Below are 20,541 nucleotides of genomic sequence, written 5' to 3'. Positions count from 1 at the left end.
TTCCATCAGGTGACCCGTTTGCTCGTTTACCCCCTTATCTTATCATAAAAAAAATAGGATAAATTTAGTATAACTCTTTATCGAAGGTCAGGTAGATCTTCAAAACTGGATACCTCCTAATTCCTAAAATACCCGCGATCAAAACACTACAACTTTTGGTCGTTCCCTCTATAGATGTCATATACAGGTAAACTTTCAGCATAATTATAAAATGACTATAGTCTGGCTGTCTGGCTCTTGGGTTACAACTCCCGACACAAGACAGATGTGGTCCAAATCCCTCCAACACAGCTCGCCTATGTTGTACTTACGGCTTTCACTCAATTTAAGTTGTTAATTGAGTTCTGCTTAACACACGGCGGACACGACCGCCTGAAATTAATATGGTGTACAGCTTTGAAAACATGATTTCTGTCTTTTGCAACTGTTGTTATTTTTACCTAGAATAAGCTTGAAATTATAAGTCACAAGTTAAAAAAACCGGTCGCATTTCAAGAGTTCAGCGGAAGTGAAAACTAAACAGTAGAAGTAGGCAACAGTTTTGTTATTTTTACCTAAAATAAGCTCGAAATTAGTCGCTGGCGAAATATATGGGTTGCACTTCGAGTACTTTGGGAGTTTCAGCAGAAGTGAAAAGAAACAGCAGTCTTTCTCTCCTGCGCCGCAGCGGTTGTCAACTCATTCCATCTTATGTAAGCCATGGGCGTACCCAGGTGGGCGGGGGCAAAATTTGCATCCGGGGAGAGTGGGGGGGGGGGGGGGATACTTATACATTGTCTATTTTAAAAGTAATTTTCGAGGGTCTTCGGCAAATCGATTTATAACGTCTTCTGTGTAAGAATCGCTAATATCTTTTATAAGTTTTTCTATGAAACTACTAGATATTTTTTCTATGAAGGTACTAGATTTTCGATAAAAGTACTAGATGAGATACTTAGTAGGGACGTCCCCCCCCCTCGGTACGCCCATGCACGCTACGGTCTACCGGAGAGGTCCACCTGTGGACCGTAGGTGGACTTCTCCGATAGACCGTAGCCGGTAGCATGCATGCTACGGTCTATCGGAGAAGTCCACCTACGGTGTACCCATACATGTATGGCAGCCATTACGAATTTTCGATGGTCACGTTGTCTAACGAGAGTTTATAGTAAGGGAGCCCTGGAACAATTTTTTTTTTATTACTAATAAGCTAATTTTTTGTGAGATACCATTACGTCATTCGAGATTTTTCGAAAATAAAAAAGTTGTTTGTCTAATCAAAATGAAGCTACTCAGTACTCACAAAAAAATTAGCTTGTTAGTAATCAAAAAAAAATTGTTCCTGGGCTCCCGTGCTATTAGGGTCAATTTATACTAGCGCAGAGTCGAAGTGCATCGAAGCGAATTATTAAAACTGAACATAACAAATTCAACCTTAACTCCAAAGCATTAACGCACTTTATTAATTCTGAGAATTTAAAAAGGCGTGCGCATCCGCGCGAATTCGCGTGGATGCGCCCAACCAACGCTGATTGGCCTCGCAGAAGTAAAGTAATGTGTGCGTTACGCTCTAGAGTTAAGGTTGAATTTTCTGTGTTCGGTTTTTGGAAATTCGCTTCGCTTCGACTCTGCGCTAATATAAATAATTGACCCTTGGGCTCGATTTATATGCTTCCGAGTTCCGCGTTACAGAGCGGCTTGGCCGCTACACCCCGAGATCACAAGCAGCGCCGGTATTATAGTTAACGTATTAGTTTTCTCGTGATCACGTCGATTAGTACTGGGCCACTCGTTTAGCGGACGCATAGAGGTATAAGTACTTAAATCAGTTTACTCACCCTAAAGAACAAGTTCGAGTTTTCAATTCAAAAATAAATCTTGCTCTAAATTATTGAAGTAAATTAGCTCTGCCTGTGCTCTCCCCCTCCCTCCCTCCCTCTAATAATATGTCACATCAAACAAACATACGGCTGTAATCGGGACGTGTGCGGGAGTCAGTTATAACGCTTTGATGAGCCTATATTAGATTACTCGTACAAAATATACACCGCTGCCTCCTACACTAGAGTGAATTAGTCACAGAGATTGAAGTCTACCTCCCGTGCTATGTATAGGCCTAATAGATTGAACTTTAAAGTTTAAACATATTCATTTTCCAAACATTACTTTCAACAGCGAGGTTATAAACAGGTAAACACGGCTAAAACACAAGTTGTGTATTGTGTTTTGTGATATTATTCTTTTTTTTCAAGCTAGAATTCGTCAAACCATTCAAGTTACAGAGCGTGTCAGACATGTCAGAGCATGTAATGTGTATACACAGGGTGTAACAAAACATAATGATAATACTTTAGGGTGTGTTTGAGTCTCTATGGCGTTCACTGGCAAAGTGGCAGTTCTGAAAGAGTAGCTCTTTTTACTTTTGTATGTGCAAATTCATGACGCTAGAGCGCTTGCCCATACCAATCACAAAAAAATGCACGTTCAGCTGTTGCTACTTTCACAGTGAATTCTATATAAAGGACACATACACACCTTAAAGTATTGTCACTTAGTTTTGTTACACCTGTATAAACATTCTTACATACTCTCAAAAGCATAACTATTTCTGGTGAAGTCGGTTACTTAAAAACATGGGATTTTACACAATGAATCACAAGTGCAAAAGTTACTTAAAAGTTACTTTACGTTCTGACTAAGTCAGAACGTAAAGTAAATTTAGAAATGCGCTATGTCAAATCCCATTTTTTCTCAGTTCACTTACAAAACTAATGAATGTAACGTTCCTAATTACTCTGCACCATTACACAATTATCCACTTAAAGCTGTCATATTACCTTCAACTTAGTAATTCCTGGCTCCTGTACTATATTATTCCCCGGGCAAACAGAACAGGGAGACGGAAAACTGCATTTAACAACGTCGCTCCTCTTCACTGTGACGACAGTTGACAAACAAACAGACAAACCCCGTACTGTTTGCTGTATTATTTTACTCTAGTAATGCATTATGATGTAACATTGTTATTTAAATGGATTTCTTTGTTTCTTTTGTTAAAAGTTAAGGTACTAAATAGAGTTCTTGAAGATCTACAGACGAACAAAGAATCTCCTGTTTTGGAAGTTGGTTAAGTCAACCAAAAAATGTTATCAAGGTGAAGCTACGACATACGACAAACGACATATTATATAATATCTTTTATTTGGTCATTTCGACGAGAATAATAATTCTACTCATTGATTAAAATTCCATATCGATGACAATAAAATTGCTTATCTATGGGCCCGCTAAGAGAAAGCTCGGTATTTACCTTTAATAACATAGGTAGCTAGGTAACTCAGGCAGGTATACTATACTCTCTAAAACCTCATTCAACCCTAGCTCTAACTGACACCACATCAAACTGAAACTCGGCAGTCACAAGTCACCGGGACTTAGCGAAGTTTAAGAAGTCAGTACCTGAGGTAACCGAGTTGCACAGACCGCATCATGTCAGACCCACCAGAGCCTAGACGACAGTAAATAAACCGAGTTGTAAACTTATATTGGCTTTGTGTCTGTAATAAGCTTGGAAAAGCCGCTGTAGAAATAATTAAATAAGGTTCAACAACATTAGTGCACCACCACCTGCCACCACCTTGCCACGAATTTGTTGAGATTTTGACACTTTACCGAAAACTTAGAACCATTCATGAAATTGCTAAACCCAAAGCAACACTGAGCAGGATGATAAAGAATAAAAATGAACTATTGCTATGAACACTTGATCATGACAACTTCCAAACAAAAAAACTAGATCAGAATCGATCGACAGACAAACATACTCACAGATAGACAGACACATCGATCCGCATTTTAAAGCTTTACATATCAGGCCTTTAATAAAATAAATTGTATATTTTTTGTCAAATGTAAATTTTTTACATTTCCGTCCATTGGGCATCGAAGTTTGACCGCTAATGAGTCTTGGGGGAGAGGAGTTGCATGAGCGATGCCGGCAGGTACCGGACACGCCGCCCGCGGTATAACGTCCAACTTGTTAAAGTACTACATATTACATGCAAATATTACAATAAACCTCCATCCATCTCATATATAAAATTCTCGTGTCACAGTGTTTGTGCGCGAACTTCTCCAAAACGGCTCAACTGATTTTAATGAAATTTTGTATGTACTATTGATTGATAGGCAGATGGCGGACCTAAGTAAAGTTTTGGTCGCGTTACGTCAAACCCAGAGCTAAAATTGAATTGACATTAGCCGACCAAACGACGTAGGTCTGTCAACTGCCTAGGAATCAATTTCCTCGGGTATACATTCGTTAGGACTGAGAATAGGTTTTTATCTAATTTTTATATTGATACTAGAACAAAGTTGCCGGGTCAGGTAATAATACCTATATTTTAGCGTGAGCCAATACTCTAAAAGCACCCTTCAGGGTATTTTTGGTACTTCATTCGATAGCAATAAGCGGAGAGCCCATAAACAAAATCAGTAAAGCAATCATTGTGAAGGTGTAATATGTAATCGTAAATCGTAAAATGTGACTAAGTGACTTTGTCCTCGTTACCTGCTGATAAGGTAACGATCGTCACGGACCTGATAATAAATAGAACTGACTCAGGTGCCAATTCACACCTCAAATTATATGAAAACATTGAAAAATTGCACAATGTGGAGTAAATAACTACGCATTTGCAAGGCGAGCTATCTCGTTATGTAGTATGTCAAAAACTTATTTAGCGACGTCATCGTGTACTTCTTTTTCCCTTCAGAGCACCTGATCCAATCAAAAATTCGTAATATGGTAGAGCAGACCGTCAGCGCGGTGCAGGAGGCAACTGCTTCCTGCACCGCGCTGACGGTCCATCGGTCCATCGGTCAATCGGTCCATCGGTCAATCGGTCCATCGGTCCATCGGTCCATCGGTCCATCGGTCCATCGGTCCATCGGTCCATCGGTCCATCGGTCCATCGGTCCATCGGTCCATCGGTCCATCGGTCCATCGGTCCATCGGTCCATCGGTCCATCGGCCCATCGGTCCATCGGTCCATCGGTCCATCGGTCCATCGGTCCATCGACCGGACATATTACTATGTCCATTTTTCTTTCTTTTCGATGGCGAAAATCGTTTTCATTTCCGCCGGCACTTCTCAAGTGCAATATAGTCATTTGTACTCTGTTATTGCCTCTTCCACGGCGCTAAGTCCACGTTGCCGATATTTTCAAGCAACTGATAACGATAATCGGTGCGTCGAAGACGTTTACGTTCGCGATAACCGGCAATACACACAGTACGCCGCGCGGGAGATGTCTCTACTCAGAGGTATGTCAATGTTTGTGTTACTAATCGAAAAACGATAAGGCTCCCTTCACCTTGAAACAGACCTTGGTATCGCGTTTTGACATTCCAAAAGTCCTTCGTTTTCAGAATAACAGCGGGTTTTAATGCAATTCAGTGTATTCCAGTGACCGTTTACAAAATTCCAGTAATAATCCAGCGCTGGACTGGATTACTGAAATAATGTCAAACCCGATGTTAACCTGTAATCATTTCATCAATATCTACGCGTTTTGATATGCAAAAAGTTCGTCCATTTAAGAATAACGCAATTGTAGAAGGTTTTTGGTGTGTAGAGTTTGCAAATTATTTTATTTTGTTATATTATTTGCTATTAATAAAACAATAACAACAGATTTGTTTTGTGATCATTATCATTTGCACAGCTAATGTGATTTATTTGTTTGCGTTTTGTGATAACACTCCAGATTAATGTTTGCATAACACTTTAAATGTAAAATAAATCCACCATTCTATTTATCAATTAATTATCTCAAACATAAAATATTCTGATATGTGATTTTTTCGTGAGTCTGATTATTATATTTTGAGTTCCAAATTCCAATCCTGTAGGGCTGAGAATAAACGTTTACTTTGATAGTAGCTATGCCCATAAGGAAATTATTATTATCAAGACGTATTCTTACTGCTTTCAGAAAATATTGTCCTTAAAGTCTCCATTGTCATTGTTACGAGCCTTTTGGTCAGAAAATGGCCCAATAGTAACATAGAATATCATTGAAATGGCCACAAATTGTGCCACGAATAGCTGGATGTAATGGCGCAGAATGTGATAAGAGTGATTTTTCTGCACATTCCTTAACCATCCGGTTTTCATAAAAATTTGACGCGCTTTTGGTGTTGATTGTAAAAGTACTTATTAATTTCTTGTATATATTTAAAACAACCTACCTAGTAATAAAAAAAAATAGTGAAAAAAATTTGAGCAACATAAAAGGGTGGAAAATGGTCAAAATATAGATCTTCCGGCTTGATTTCAAAATATTTCCACTAAATCTATTTATCTGTGTACTTTACATGATGCTCATGCGACGCTATAAGACCAGCCTTCAACTCGGTCTGTTTGTATTTCTGTCAGTCGCAACTCGCACGCGAAGTGTCATTTGGAATGTTCCTTCAAATTATTTTTATTACCTGCCAGTATTTTTAAGTGTGTTTACGAGTGCATTAATGTGGTCATAAAATGATTTTAAAATGTGGCGGAAGCCGGAACTGCCTCCACTGATTTTCGGAGGCAAGTGTTGTTTTTTAATCGACATTTCTTTATATATTTTTTTTTAGAGTTGTGTAGTCATTTCGCACAATTACTAAGATCTAGACTAGACTTGGTTAGTCTGTGCCTTGAAGATTTTAAGCAATTAGGTACCTATGAAGTATTACAATAATTGTTGTTGGTAGCTTAAGCTTTTTTAATTTTACCAAATAAAAGACATTTGGTAAAAAGTTTTGTTTCTCTCTTTATTGTTTTGTAGTATTTTCACAACTTTTTGCCTTACCTTACTTTTTAGGGTTCGTAACCCAAAGGGTAAAAACGGGACCCTATTACTGAAACTTCGATGTCTGTCCATCTGTACGTGTGTCCATCTGTACGTCTGTCCATCTGTCCGTCTGTCCGTCTGTCTGTCGCCAGGCTGTACTCAAGAACCGCTATAGCTAGACTTATGAAATTTTCACAGATTTTGTATTTCTGTTGCCGCTATAACAACAAATACGAAAAACGAAATAAAATTAATATTTGCTCCCATACAACAAACGTGATTTTTTCGGTCTGTTTTGTTCTATATCAATAATGGAAACAGTTAGGCACTTGAATTTTTTACAAAATCCTTAATTATACAGTGTACTTTAATATTTAAGGGGGCTTCCATACAAAAAACACAATTTTTGGCCTATTTTTGCTCTATAACGGTACGGAACCCTTCGTGCGCGAGTCCGACTCGCACTTGATCGATTGTTTATACTTAATTTGAATATTTGGCACACATAGCTTAAAATCAGTAAGAGATTATGGACTAGTGTTTACTGTTTACGTACGTTTGTAATGACTGGCCGTAAACTATGTTGATAGTGCGCCACTCATCAAAAGCTAACTGTGAGCCATTTCTGGAGACTAAAATTACATACACAATATGGAAAATTATGTTGATTATTCTAAGCGTGAAAACTTTTGCAGTATATATGTAGATAACACTTCTGAAGTAAAACTAATTCAAATAGTTCAAAGAGATATAAGAGTTGGGTTTAGTAAACAGAATCTACCATTTCCTGTTTACGGTTTGCCAAAAAGGGACGCGTTATTTACTTCACATTTCCGAAAGTGTCGTTAGCATGGCAATATTAACTCATCTCAGAGGCCCGACCGCCCGGGGCCCACGAGTAGCTACGCCCCTGACGTAGGCCGGTCACGTCCGCGCCCCGGGATCAAACTTCCGTCGACCAAGTTTTAATCAACCATGTTTGTCGATCAAAAGGTGCTCTTCTCTAATTGTGACTCAATGGACCGAATATTGGCCGGACACTCGGTGACCAATTGATTGAGATAAAGGCGATTAGGTATGCTGAATGGATAAAACATAATATTTGGATTGATAAATCTGTTAATAAACGACTCCAAAAATATCCAAGTTTTCTTATGCTTTTTAGGGACCGAATGAAAGTATTTCGATGACCGAATGTAGGACGGGCTGAATTTCTATAAATGTTTACAGGAATTCGGCCCGTCCTACATTACCTAAATGGTAATTGCAAGGCCTTTAGCCAACTAAAATTTGAATTTGGTCTTCCTTTTCAGACGTAGAGCGAGGCGATGAGGCGGAGGACAGCCTGGCGCCGCTGCTCGGTCCCAGCCCCGGGCTGGAGCGGCTCCGGCCGGCGAGACCCAGGCTCACTCCGTACGGCAACTTGTGAGTAATCTCCCAGACATACGAGTACTCGTAGTGAAGTGATAAGACGGGGGACAGATTGCTACTTTAGTGCGGCCGTGACTATCAATGCCTAGGCTAAGACGTGTGACGCGGTTGTGTATCCTGCGTTTCTCGCTCTGCCAAAATTGGAGAAGCAGGAACACCGCTTGGTTTTAGTGGATCTTGACCGGGCGCGGTTTTCATATAACTCGATTCCCCTTCCCCAGACTACACCTGAAAGCCTGAATGTGTGCTTCTCCCGAACGGAAAAAACTAAGATGTATCATTTATACTAAGAATAATTTACAAGTGATTATCACCTCCATCGTGGGTATCGCAGACACAATAGATTTTCAATTATTATGCGGCAGCCGGCTGCCGCTTGAGGATTGATGGGTTAAAAAGCTGAAAAGCTTTCTCTTTACATTTTTCCAGCGATGAAGACCCAGCCTTCATGAACCAGTTGGGTCCATCGTCTGAGATATCGACCCCCGACACAACCCCGCTGGGCGACACAGAAGACATCTTCCCGAGGAAGTGGAGGCGGAGTGACAGGAGGCTGCGGCGCCTCAACACGGAACTGTTGGAAGCGATAAACGACCATGACATAGAGGAGGTGGAAAAGTATGTTATTCATAACTGTGCTTTATAAGGTTTGGGTGGAATGATTTACTTAAATCCGATTTGAAAACATTTCTTAGTCACTCTGAAGCCCAAGTCCCAAGACTGACACAATTTTATAAAGATGACGTCATAAAATAAAGATTTTTGAGGTCTGAATTTTCGGCGATATGCTTCTTTTACCTTTCTCGAAATAAAGTCCATACTTTTATGTTAATTGACATTACATTTTATCAGACTGCTCAAAAATGGTGCGAATCCAAACGCAACATGTCGTTTGGACCTGGTCTCCGCGTGCCACATGTCGGCGCTGAGCGGGGGAGACGCCCTGGGTCTGCTCATCAAGTTCGGAGCGGAGAAGTACCGGCTGGACAGGCTCGGCCGGACGCCCCTGCATCTAGCAGCTTTCGCGGGAAACTCACGACAAGTCGCCATTCTGTTGGACTTCCCTGAAGGTAAGTCAAAACGTATGGCCATAACATATTTTTACCTGATTATGCGAAGCCCAAAGGTAGAGTAAGCATTTTGTCATTTTGTCAGTCTACCTATTATATGCTCTTACCTCATATCCTCGATTATGATACCGCGATAAGCATAGGTTGTTTTTTAATTACCTCTACCTGTAATATTTATTTCACTTTTCTTTTGTATTCATTGGCAATAATTATTTAAGTTAAATAATTTAAGACAGGTTTTTTTCAAAAATTTATTTGCTCCGTACTAGTCCCAAACTATATGTACCAACAATCAACATATTTATGTTCTGCTCATGACCACGATCAAATGGAACTCCTTATCGGGGACCACGACCGCTTCTGATTTTATCGATATCAAACGCAAAACTAGTAAGTCATCAGTTACATCCTGTAAAGATAACATTTTTAGGATTATTCTAAGAATTTGACATACCTTCTACTATATCATTATTGTGATAAGATTTTTTTTAATGATATAAGGGGGCAAACGAGCAAACGGGTCACCTGATGGAAAGCAACATCCGTCGCCCATGGACACTTGCAGCATCAGAAGAGCTGCAGATGCGTTGCCGGTCTTTTAATAGGGAATAGGGTAATAGGGGAGGGTAGGGAAGGGAATAGGGTAGGGGATTGGGCCTCCGGTAAACTCACTCACTCGGCGAAACACAGCGCAAGCGCTGTTTCACGCCGGTTTTTTGTGAGAAAATATTTCTCCGGTCGAGCCGACCCATTCGTGCCGAAGCATGGCTCTCCCACGTATAAAATTTGATACTGGCACGTTTTTAATATTACACAGTACTGAAAAAAAATACTTCTTTCTCATTTTCCTACTATTCAACCATTGAAAGTTGCTGCAAACTTGATGGCTTTAATTTACCATCCTTACTTACATTATAAATGCGAAAATGTGTCTATCTGTTTGTCTGTTACCTCTTCATACCAGATGGAATTTGGTATGAGTAGAAGTAATTTTAGAGACTGGTAGGATAGATTTTGTTGCGAAAAAAGTAATTTCAGCGCAACTGATTTGTGGACGTCATCTATGTGATTACAAGCTACATTTCTCTTTGGCAATATACAACACTATCCCCGCGTTCCGTTAGATGTTAAAACGATCAACAAAATAGGAGACATTTTGAGCGTTTTGATCGTTTTTAACATCAAATGGAATGCGGGGTATGTACTAACAATCTCCTTGAGAGCGTTGGAGGCGTGGTAGCACATATTCCTCATGTGCGTGGAGTAGGTGGCGGCCGTCAGGCTGTCCAGCGTCGTCGTCTCCGGGAAACCTTGGCACGAAATTATAATAAACTACTGTGTGCTACATACAGACAAATATAAACTAGATAAAGCCGAGCTTTGCGAGGGCTCGCGTCGTTTTTCTGCGTGGTAATAATCTTTAAGGCAGTTTTTTTAAATATTTCAATAGTAACCAAACATAGACTGACCGATGAAAACACATCTACATAATATAAATAAAAATTACTATGAATACGCGTGATACTTCGTTAGTAATGTAAATTGCGGTTGTGGGATATAGTACGTACTACTATGCTACATAGAGACGTTTATTTTAACTCAAGTATGTTGTAAAGAACGTTTATTGGAAACCATTTTCGAGATAATCACAGTAATATTGACCGTATTACAAAAGCTACAGGAATATCACGACGAACTTTGACTAATACATGTAGCAATATCGTCTACCGTCGCTCGGGAAATACGACCATTGTCGTAAAATTTCGATGATTTCTATGCGCATTATCACTTTGGGAGCACTGTAACTTTGGTAAACATACTCTTGAATATACAAGGTGTAACAAAACTAAGTGATAATCACTTGAGGGTGTGTACGTGTTCCTTGTAGAGTTTACTGTGAAAGTAGCAGCGCTGATAGACCATATTTTTCACTTTTTTATGGAGAAACTCGTGACGCTGGGGCGCTTGCCAGCTTACCAGCCACTTTAATTATTATTTTAAACTACAAAATCAAATTCTGAAAATAAAATACCTTCCTGGTTGACTATAATAGTTCCAACCACGTTGCTGTTGTCGTTGATTCTGCGCATGGCATTCGTAGCCAGCTCTCCCTGAAAATTGATTTGTAAATAATGAAAGTATTCATTAAAGAACACGTCGGTTTTTAGAAAATATACATTAATCATAAATATTTTCAGATTTTACCAAAATAGAGCACTTTTTGTACTAGAAAAACTTAGGTATGAATTAGTATACAAAATTTTAAGTAGAGAATAGGTTTAAAAGCACTATTGCAGCTACAGCAGGCAGTGATAATATTATTACCATGAACTTCTGAGCGATCTCCATATTTTTAATTAAGCACGAATTGTTTCGTTTACCGGCGAAATGGTATCAAAATCTTCTTGAATTGTAATTAACGTCAATTGTGAAAGACGTTGAAATAAGATTTTTTAAAGGTTCGTGAAAAATGGCTGGTTTACACGTCGTATTAAGTTAATTTTAAGTTGCTATTTGCATATATTATAAACACAAAATTTAGTAGCAAGTTCAAGTTTAGTTAAGTAAGTATGAAGTCATAAGTTAAAATTTAGTTACTACTTATCTACTTAATGCGTGGCCATAACTACCTGTATCTATGGAATCTCCCTTTCTCACTAGTTCATCCCAAGTGCCATACCAACTTGCCCAATGCCCTGATTAAAAAAATAATTACTCTGAGCATATATAGCTGTATGAGTAGGTAAAATATATCTGTAAATTGTATGAATATTACATAATTTATTTTGTCTATCTGTATTCTTTCCTGTTACTAATATATATTTGAAAACAATTAAAGTGTCGTACCACCCACTTAACAACACATGAAGAGCAAATTAGGTAAGGTATTAATATAAAAATTATTTTCAGACATGCAGAAGAGAGTGGACAGTGATGACTTATCATCAGAGGCGGAGGAGGAGGTGAAGAAGTTGTGTCCCGTCACCAAGGAGCTGGTGAACATCCGCTGCAACCTCGGCAACGTCGAGACCATCCTGCCCAAGAACTGGAAGGACAATATCGACCACAATTGCATGGCTATTAAGGGAACTGTGAGTTACGCTTTGATTCTGAAGAGCCTTTAAAGCAAAATACTTGTTTAACATGAGCATCGTTTAGTGTCACAAATCAGGATAATGACTATAAATATAGTAATACATTAAAGGCTATAGCCATAGAGATACACTCATAGCATTCGTTTTATTATTCTGATATGATCATGATAATCACAGTGTCAAATAACAATTGTATAGATAGGCCTACAGTATCATGTACTATCAGAAAAGTTGATTCATAGGCAGATTTGGTCGCGTTCACCGTCGCGTGACCGTCAAAGTCAGCCGACAGGCCCGACAGCTGAATGCAGCAGCAGCATAATATTGAATTGACATAATCCGACTAAATGATGCAGGTCCGTCAACTACCTATGGGCCCGGCCGCACCTGCGTCTATCGTCCGAAGCTTAATGAGACGATACTATTGGACTATCGCTTAAGTTTGTTTCGCTTAAGTGTGTAAGGACTATAAGCTTAATGAGACGATACTATTGGACTATCGTCCAATAGTCCGTCCGTCCAATAGTCAGATCGTATTACCATTGGACTATCGTCCAATAGTAATACGATTTGCATGTATACATGCAGATCGTCCAATAGAATCGTTTTTATCGCGAAACATTACGCATATGCGGCCGCGGCATATAAATCAATTGCCACGTGTATTATTTGTCTCTATGAAATCAATTTTATTATTATTTAGATGGTACATGTATACATAAGTCAGTTTGTTGTGAACGCAGCCTGCTCTAACATACATAACCGTCCGTACGTTACTCCGCGATCTACTTATATTTCAATCTCCCTGATGATTACTTTAACGTCGTGTAATAAAGCTCACCATCCCTCCCCAGCTGCCGATCCTGCAGCCGGGCTTCACGCCGCTGCACGTGGCGGCATCGTGCGCGCGCACCCACTGCGTGCGGCTGCTGCTGGCGGCGGGCGCCGACCCCAACATCTGCGACGCGATGGGCCGCACCGCGCTCGACGTCGCCGGCTCCGGGTACTACTACGGACATGGGATTGCTGCTAAATGGTAAGGTTTGAATGTACCATCGAAGACCACCAAGAATTGATTCATAGGCAGTTGACGGACCTACGTCATGATAGTGCAGCACGAGTCGACGCATGAGTACCGGAAACTATTCCACCTCAATTTTTTTATGTGATCCTCTTCAAATTGCCCTCCTGATGATATAAATGCATGTTGCCATGGCGCAACCCGGTGCCATATTGTTTAAACAAACATTGTTTAAACAATTGCAAGTCAACCGGACATTTTTTTATATTCTTTATTGAAATACCAATAAAATGGTTTTTTTTATTTTTAAATTTATTTTATTTTTAGTATTTGTTGTTATAGCGGCAACAGATATATACACAATCTGTGAAAATTTCAGAAGTCTTAGTAGGTAATAGGGTTTACTAAGACTTCGTAGTCTGTCCGTCTGTCTGTTTGTCTATATGTCTCCAGGCTGTATCCCAAGAACCGCTATAGCTACACTTCTGAAATTTTCACAGATTATGTATATATATGTGTTGTCACTATAAGAATAAGTACTAAAAATAAAATAAAATTAATATTTAAGGGGGGATCCCATACAAGAAACGTGATTTTTTTGGCCTTTTTTGCTCGTAATCAATAATGGTAACAGTTAGGCACTTGATATTTTCACAAAATCCTTATTTTTACTTTAATAATTAATAATAAAATTAAAATAAAGTAAATGTTTAAGGGGTGCTCCCATACAAAAAACACAATTTTTTGTCTACTTTTAGTAAGATAAAAAAAAAGATATAAACAATGAATTTTTTTTAAATCTCTATTAACAATATAATTAATTATTGTATAGAGAATTTAATAAAATATATGACTTAGATATTTATTTTTTTAATATATTTTTCATGGGTCGAAAGTACCCAAATTTGAGATTTTTCGAACCTTTAAAAATTCATATCTTTAAAAATATTAACTTTATCGTAAAAAGTCATAGGACCTTTTTTATTAGGAGGACAATTTGAAGAGGATCGCATAAAAAAATTGAGGGGAATAGTTTCCGGTACTCATGCGCCGACTCGTGCTGCACTATGAGGTCGAATTATTTCAATTCAGTGTTAGTTGTAGGGTTTGACATAACGCGACCAAAATACATAGGCCCGCAATCGGCATATGAATCAACTTCTCCGATAGTACTATGTATAATGTAAATTGTAATGTGTCCATCCATAAGACGTAAACGTAAGTAAGACCGATCCATCACGATTTCAAATATTTTCGTTATTCCATGAAAATTTCCATTTGTACGCTGTGAAAAAGCAGATAATTTCAGAAAACCATGAGCGTAGTGGTGGTGGTTATGAAGGTTCTTGAATTCTGTAAAGTGTAAGATGTTAAACATGCGGAAACATTAACGTTAAGATTATCTTATAATAATTATTATTAATATGTTAACCTGCCTGTCCTAAACTTATACAAGTTAACGATTCACTAATTGGGTCGGATAAGAGGAACCCAAGAGACAAGTAATTGATATGACCCACTGAATCGATTATGAGAATCAAAGCATAATGGAGCTATTTTCAAAATTCGAGCCAAAGTTAGAATCCCTAATATTCATCAACAATTATTATTATTAACAAACACCAGGGAAAGGGTTCCGACCGCGATCGCTCTCGGCCTCCTATTTATTATTTTACTAATTTGGGTACAGACTGCGGCTTTCATCAACTCATAAATATAGATTTCGGGTAGGGCGATCTGTAACAAAATCGTTACGTTATTCATACATGACTGAATATTTTTCCAGCTTCACGGAAGTAGTCCGTATACTCTTAAATGCCGGTGGAAAATTCTACACCATGAAAGCTCGGGGGCAGAATATCGAAACCCCTCTCCACACAGCTGTGCTACTGGAGAACATAGAGAGCATAGAGGATCTGCTTAATGCTGGCGTGTCCATCGCCTGTCTCGACTCATCAGGACAGACGCCATTACATTTATGCGTTAAGAATGAGCTAGAAGATCCCCTTCAGGTATATTTAATGTATAAGTTACTATAACTTTGTTTGCTTAAATAAGTGTAGGTCCTAGCGCTTTAACTATAGTTGCAATTGAAAATTACTTAACGGAGTGCGTATGATGTAAAAATATTTTCATATAATCAGATTTTAGCTAACTACGCTTACAAAGACGCTGATCCGATGTCGGCCATGGTCGACGTGAAGGATTACGAGGGTCACACTGTACTGCAGGCGTCTGTGGAAGCTTCGTGGGTTCCTGGAGTGTGCATAGCTCTGGAGGCAGGGGCCGATGTGGCTATGCGTGTAAATACCAATTTTCATTCAACAAATAATAATGATAGGCATAAACTTGAATGAAGTAGTAAATTGAATATGGTGTACATTTCAGGCAAACGATGGGGAGACTCCAATTCACTCAGCGGCTGCCCTTGGCAACCTTGACGTACTAAACGAAATACTCAGTGTATCGAAACAGAGAGATTTAATAGACTGTCAGAACCAAGATGGGGAAACAGCATTGTTCAAAGCAATAAATCATGGCCACCTGAATTGCGTTGAGGCTATACTCAATGAAGGTGCATCCACCAAGATTACTTTACCAGGGGACGTGAACGTATTACATGTGGCAGCAGAGAAACAACACAATGATATTCTCAACTATTTATTAAATTACGATAAAGTTGTCGAGATGATTAACTATTTGACTGCTCCAGAGAAAAAAGGTTTTGGACCCATACACTACGCAGTATTAAATAATAATGTAGAAAGTCTAAAAATATTATTGTCTAAGAATGCCGATATTAGATTACGAACGACTTCAAATCCCCACAAATCCGCAACGGCTCTGCACATAGCTGCAGTTAGAAACTTCCAAGATGTAGCCAAAGCTATCGTAGAAAACGACAAAACTACAATTTACGAGGTCGACGCGATGGGCTGGTATCCTCTGCACTCGGCGAGTCATCACGGCAGTAGAGATGTCATAATGCTACTTTTGAAAGAAGGTGCTGATCTCTCAGGATATACTGATGGACCAAAAAAATTCAGAAGAACAGCGATTGATATGATATTGAATAACTTATCTAAGCCGACTGATTTCATGGAGGAGGTGTTCGATACGTGCATCTCATCAAACTGCCAAAATTTTCAAGACTCCGCCTGTGAAATTACAGTAGATTACAGAATACTTATGCCGAGCACGTGTGAAATGGAACAAATTAAAGTTATTAAAGCACTTTTAAAAACGGGCAACAGATACGGACAGAAAAGATTACTGCTACATCCGTTGGTGGAAAGTTTTTTATACCTTAAATGGAAGGCATTGCTACCATTTTTCTATACAATTATATTTGTTTATTCACTATTTGTGGCGTCTCTAACAATATTTTGCTACTCTGTGTTCTACTTCAAAGACATTAAAGAGCGTCCACCAAAATTTCTACTACCACATCTTTGGGCTCGCATTATGTATGGCACAGTTCTTCTCACAATACTGCAGGTATCATTACTTATTTATTTAATGTCAAGTAAAACAAGCAGAAAAAGTGGAACAAAAAATGACGACCTCTATGGCTCAGTGGTGCGCGTTGGTAGCTCAAGCCGGGGGTCGCGGGTTCGAATCCCGCCGACGGAACAAAAAGTTTTCAATGTTCCCGGGTCTGGATGTATATTAAATATGTGTATGACATAATAAAAATCTTAAATATATGTATAGTATAAAAGTATTAAATATATTTCCTTGTTGTCTGGTACCTGTAACACAAGTCCTTTAGGTACTTAGCACGGGGCCAGACTGACGTGGTGTGAAGCGCCCATAGATATTATTATTTATTATTTATAATTACACTAAAGGTTCAAACATACTTATAAAATACTGAAACAACATAAGTTACATATAAAATTTTAAGTGATATTTTATCAAAAATATTTTAATTTTTTTCATGACTATTACGTTTTAAATCTATCAATTGATTAGTATTCATTTATTGTCTTTATCATTCCAGGAAGTACTGTACATGAACGTGAAAAGCCTTGGATATTTATTACAACTCGAAACGTGGATCAAATTTTCGTCAATAATCCTGGCAGCCATTCTACCACCAACTGTGGTTATCGCTTTAGGAACTGAAAGCGAATGGCCGAGACACGTCGCTACATGTGCCTTGCTACTTTCTTGGATAGAACTCATGTTTCTGCTCTCCAGGTTTCCTAACTGGGGATACTACGTTCTTATGTTTGGGAAAGTAGCATCTAATGTGATAAAGGTGATTTTCTTTTTTAAATTGTGTACTTAAATATACCCCTTTTGAAAAAATACGGTAGAGTTAAACTCGAATACTTGCAATTTGTTTCAGATTCTTTTAACATTTGGATTCCTCGTCGTTGGATTTTCGCTAAGCTTCATGATACAGTTCCGTTCTGATACACCATTCGATGGTCCGTGGGCGGCCATGGTTAAAACTATGGTCATGATGACGTCCGAGTTCGATTATGGAGCTCTGTTTGATGAAGAACATTCGAAGGAACTTGCGACATCCCTGATTATAGTACGATTAATATTCTTGATATTTCTAATATTGGCTGCAATCGTACTTATGAATTTAATGGTCGGCGTCGCCGTCAACGACATTAACGACTTGGAGGTTCTCGGGAACATAAGAAGGCTAGGGAAGCAAGTAGAGTTTCTAAGTATATTAGACAATTTAGTATACAACACTTTTTTCAACGTAGTTCTTCCGAGAAAAATTAATTCTGGTATAAAAAACAAGAAGAAAGTATGTGAAACGATGGTCCTCTGTCCCGGTAGACCGAGATGGGGATACTACAAGACGATACCGAGTCGAATACGTAACGCCATTTTGGATAAAGTACAGAAACAAAACAAACAGATAGAGGAGGAGCACAGATTTGAAGCTTTCAGTAAACTGATGCAAGAAATACACGAAGCGTTGACCAGCAAAGACACGAGAACAGAAAAAATTGAAACGGTCAAAGGAGAGAAGTTGGAACAGAAGATGAAGTATGACGAGGTGATGAATCGCCTGAACAGTTTGGACGAGTGCGTCACAAAAGTGGAAGATAAGGTCATATCGTATGTCCACGAGTCCACACCGGTTGAGCAACTACATGTCAAAGTTGATCAACTGTCGTTGGAAATTGAAGGGATTAAGTCAGTCTTAACGCGGCTCGAGAAGAAACTAAGTCAATAAGTAGTATAAATAATACTCTGGCAATAAGTATTAACAAAAAAATACTACTTAATATTCATTTTTATACCGTCAGTATGGAAGCATAGTCATATATTATGTTAATATTCTACCTCTTATAAAATAAGACAAACTAATAAAAAAAATATTCAAAATCTGTGATCTTTTATTGAACCTTAAGAGGATACACCAGGGGCGAGAGAAATTTAAAATAGGTATTAGAAAATGTATGGCTGTCTCACCAATCTCAAGTCTCCCACCGCAGAGCGCGATAGAGACAACACGACAAAAGTTCTAATAAAAGAACAGAAAATCTTCGATTCGTTGTCCGCTGATTCCTTCTCCAAAACTTAACCGATTTAAGTACTTTTTCCATTAAGAATTAAAGGAAGGCTTGAGCTGTGTTCCTATGTTTTATTTTTTTTGTATATTTCAGCCAGTTTTGTTTTCTGGGTGTTTGAACACAGAGGAAAATCTGGCCATTTTTTTGGGTTTTTGGACGTTCTTATCTTTTTTAATAATAAAATTATGAAAAAAAGGAAAACATAGGGACATGCTAATAGTGGCCATAAATATTCAGGAAAAAAATCATAACTCTACCGGCATTATCCAGGGAGGAAACAGGGGACAGCGTTTGTATGGAAAAACGGCGGTGTGGAATCCTCTTAACTCACAATTTAATCCTTTTCGTGAGTAATTAGCAAACGTAGAGGTTGCTCAATCCGCCTACATCTACAACTTTAATGTACGCCGCTGCCGTATCTTTCAGTACTACCTGACACTGTAGAGCAACCATTTTATTTTGACTTTATTTTACACTACACATTTCTTGAGCAGTAACTCGAAGATATATTTCAGCAGTACATAAATAAACAGCCATTCGCAGTCATCTAGGTCCCGGTGAATTTCACGTCAGTTTGCCGTGAAACTTGGGCATATCTAAATAATTTATTCCCTCGATCCAGCACGTGAACTACATTTTTAACTCGAGAACTTTCCGACGGGATCTAATATTGATGGGTGCATCTCACGGCGCTTGCTTGTGTAGCTTGTCAATTGCACTCATGAAATCATACCTTCTTTATTCAAGCGTTTTCAACATAAAATAGATTAGATCCGAGCGAGACGAGTCACAAAACTTCGTAATATCATGGACCAATTTATACAAAATATACACGCGCAGGATTGAACCTGGCCTAAGAGAAATACCGAGAACGAAATGTTAGTAATCTCAACAAATACTAAAAGGTTTTTAGATTAATAAAATAATTTTCGTGGCTATTGTCGTAGAACCGTTCTGGGGAATAAATTCTTGAATATATTACATCATTTCGAGTTCTTAGAATTGTGTTTAACGACCTAAAGTTATTCAACAGTTAGCAGTGAGATATGCTTTGGCGGAATATTGCCCGAAAATGGCACAAATTAGCACATTAAATGTCCCATTACATGGACTTGTGAACTAGTTTTTATTGAAGCTGTGACAATTAATTGTTTGTGGAGTATCGTTTAATTTATGCGTTTAATAGAATTACTTACTACGTATATTAGTGGTACTGAACCTTTTTTTATACAGGCCACAAACACGTTTAAGCTTAGTGTCGCGGGCCGCAACCAGAATTTTTAAGAGTTAAAAATTAACGTTCTTCAGCAATTTAAAGAAGTGACAGACGTGAGTGTAAGTACGCGGACTTATGGCTCGACGATCTTAATCGCCTGTGTGTCAGCAAAGAGCCGCGATCCGCGAGCCTGGGAGCATGGTAATCCAGTGTGAGCGATTCTCGTGTGTCACCGACGTGACGTCGAGCCGAGTAAGTTTGCGAACCCGCGTGCCTTAAGTTCGTAAATCTATCACGCCTTTTAGAAGTGGAAAATTTTTCATGACTTTCACGACGACTG

The 20,541-nt window shown here is 38.7% G+C and overlaps 1 protein-coding gene across 1 annotated transcript; it reads left to right on the top strand.

Annotated features, from left to right (window-relative positions):
- The first annotated feature begins 5,265 nt into the window (after positions 1-5,265).
- Positions 5,266-18,712, top strand: LOC121733248 (transient receptor potential channel pyrexia-like). The gene is made up of 11 exons (XM_042127110.1): positions 5,266-5,305; positions 8,133-8,244; positions 8,680-8,868; positions 9,103-9,320; positions 12,231-12,412; positions 13,270-13,451; positions 15,223-15,448; positions 15,581-15,739; positions 15,825-16,934; positions 17,440-17,700; positions 17,791-18,712. Exons 1-11 carry the CDS (start codon positions 5,290-5,292, stop codon positions 18,643-18,645), a joined length of 3,510 nt encoding a protein of 1,169 aa, XP_041983044.1. The 5' UTR covers positions 5,266-5,289; the 3' UTR covers positions 18,646-18,712.
- The last annotated feature ends 1,829 nt before the right edge of the window (positions 18,713-20,541 follow it).

Source organism: Aricia agestis, chromosome 1 (genome assembly GCF_905147365.1).
Source record: "Aricia agestis chromosome 1, ilAriAges1.1, whole genome shotgun sequence".
Taxonomy (NCBI): Eukaryota; Metazoa; Arthropoda; class Insecta; order Lepidoptera; family Lycaenidae; genus Aricia; species Aricia agestis.
The sequence above is the reverse complement of the archived record's forward strand: the minus strand, read 5'-3'. Positions and strand labels throughout refer to the sequence as shown.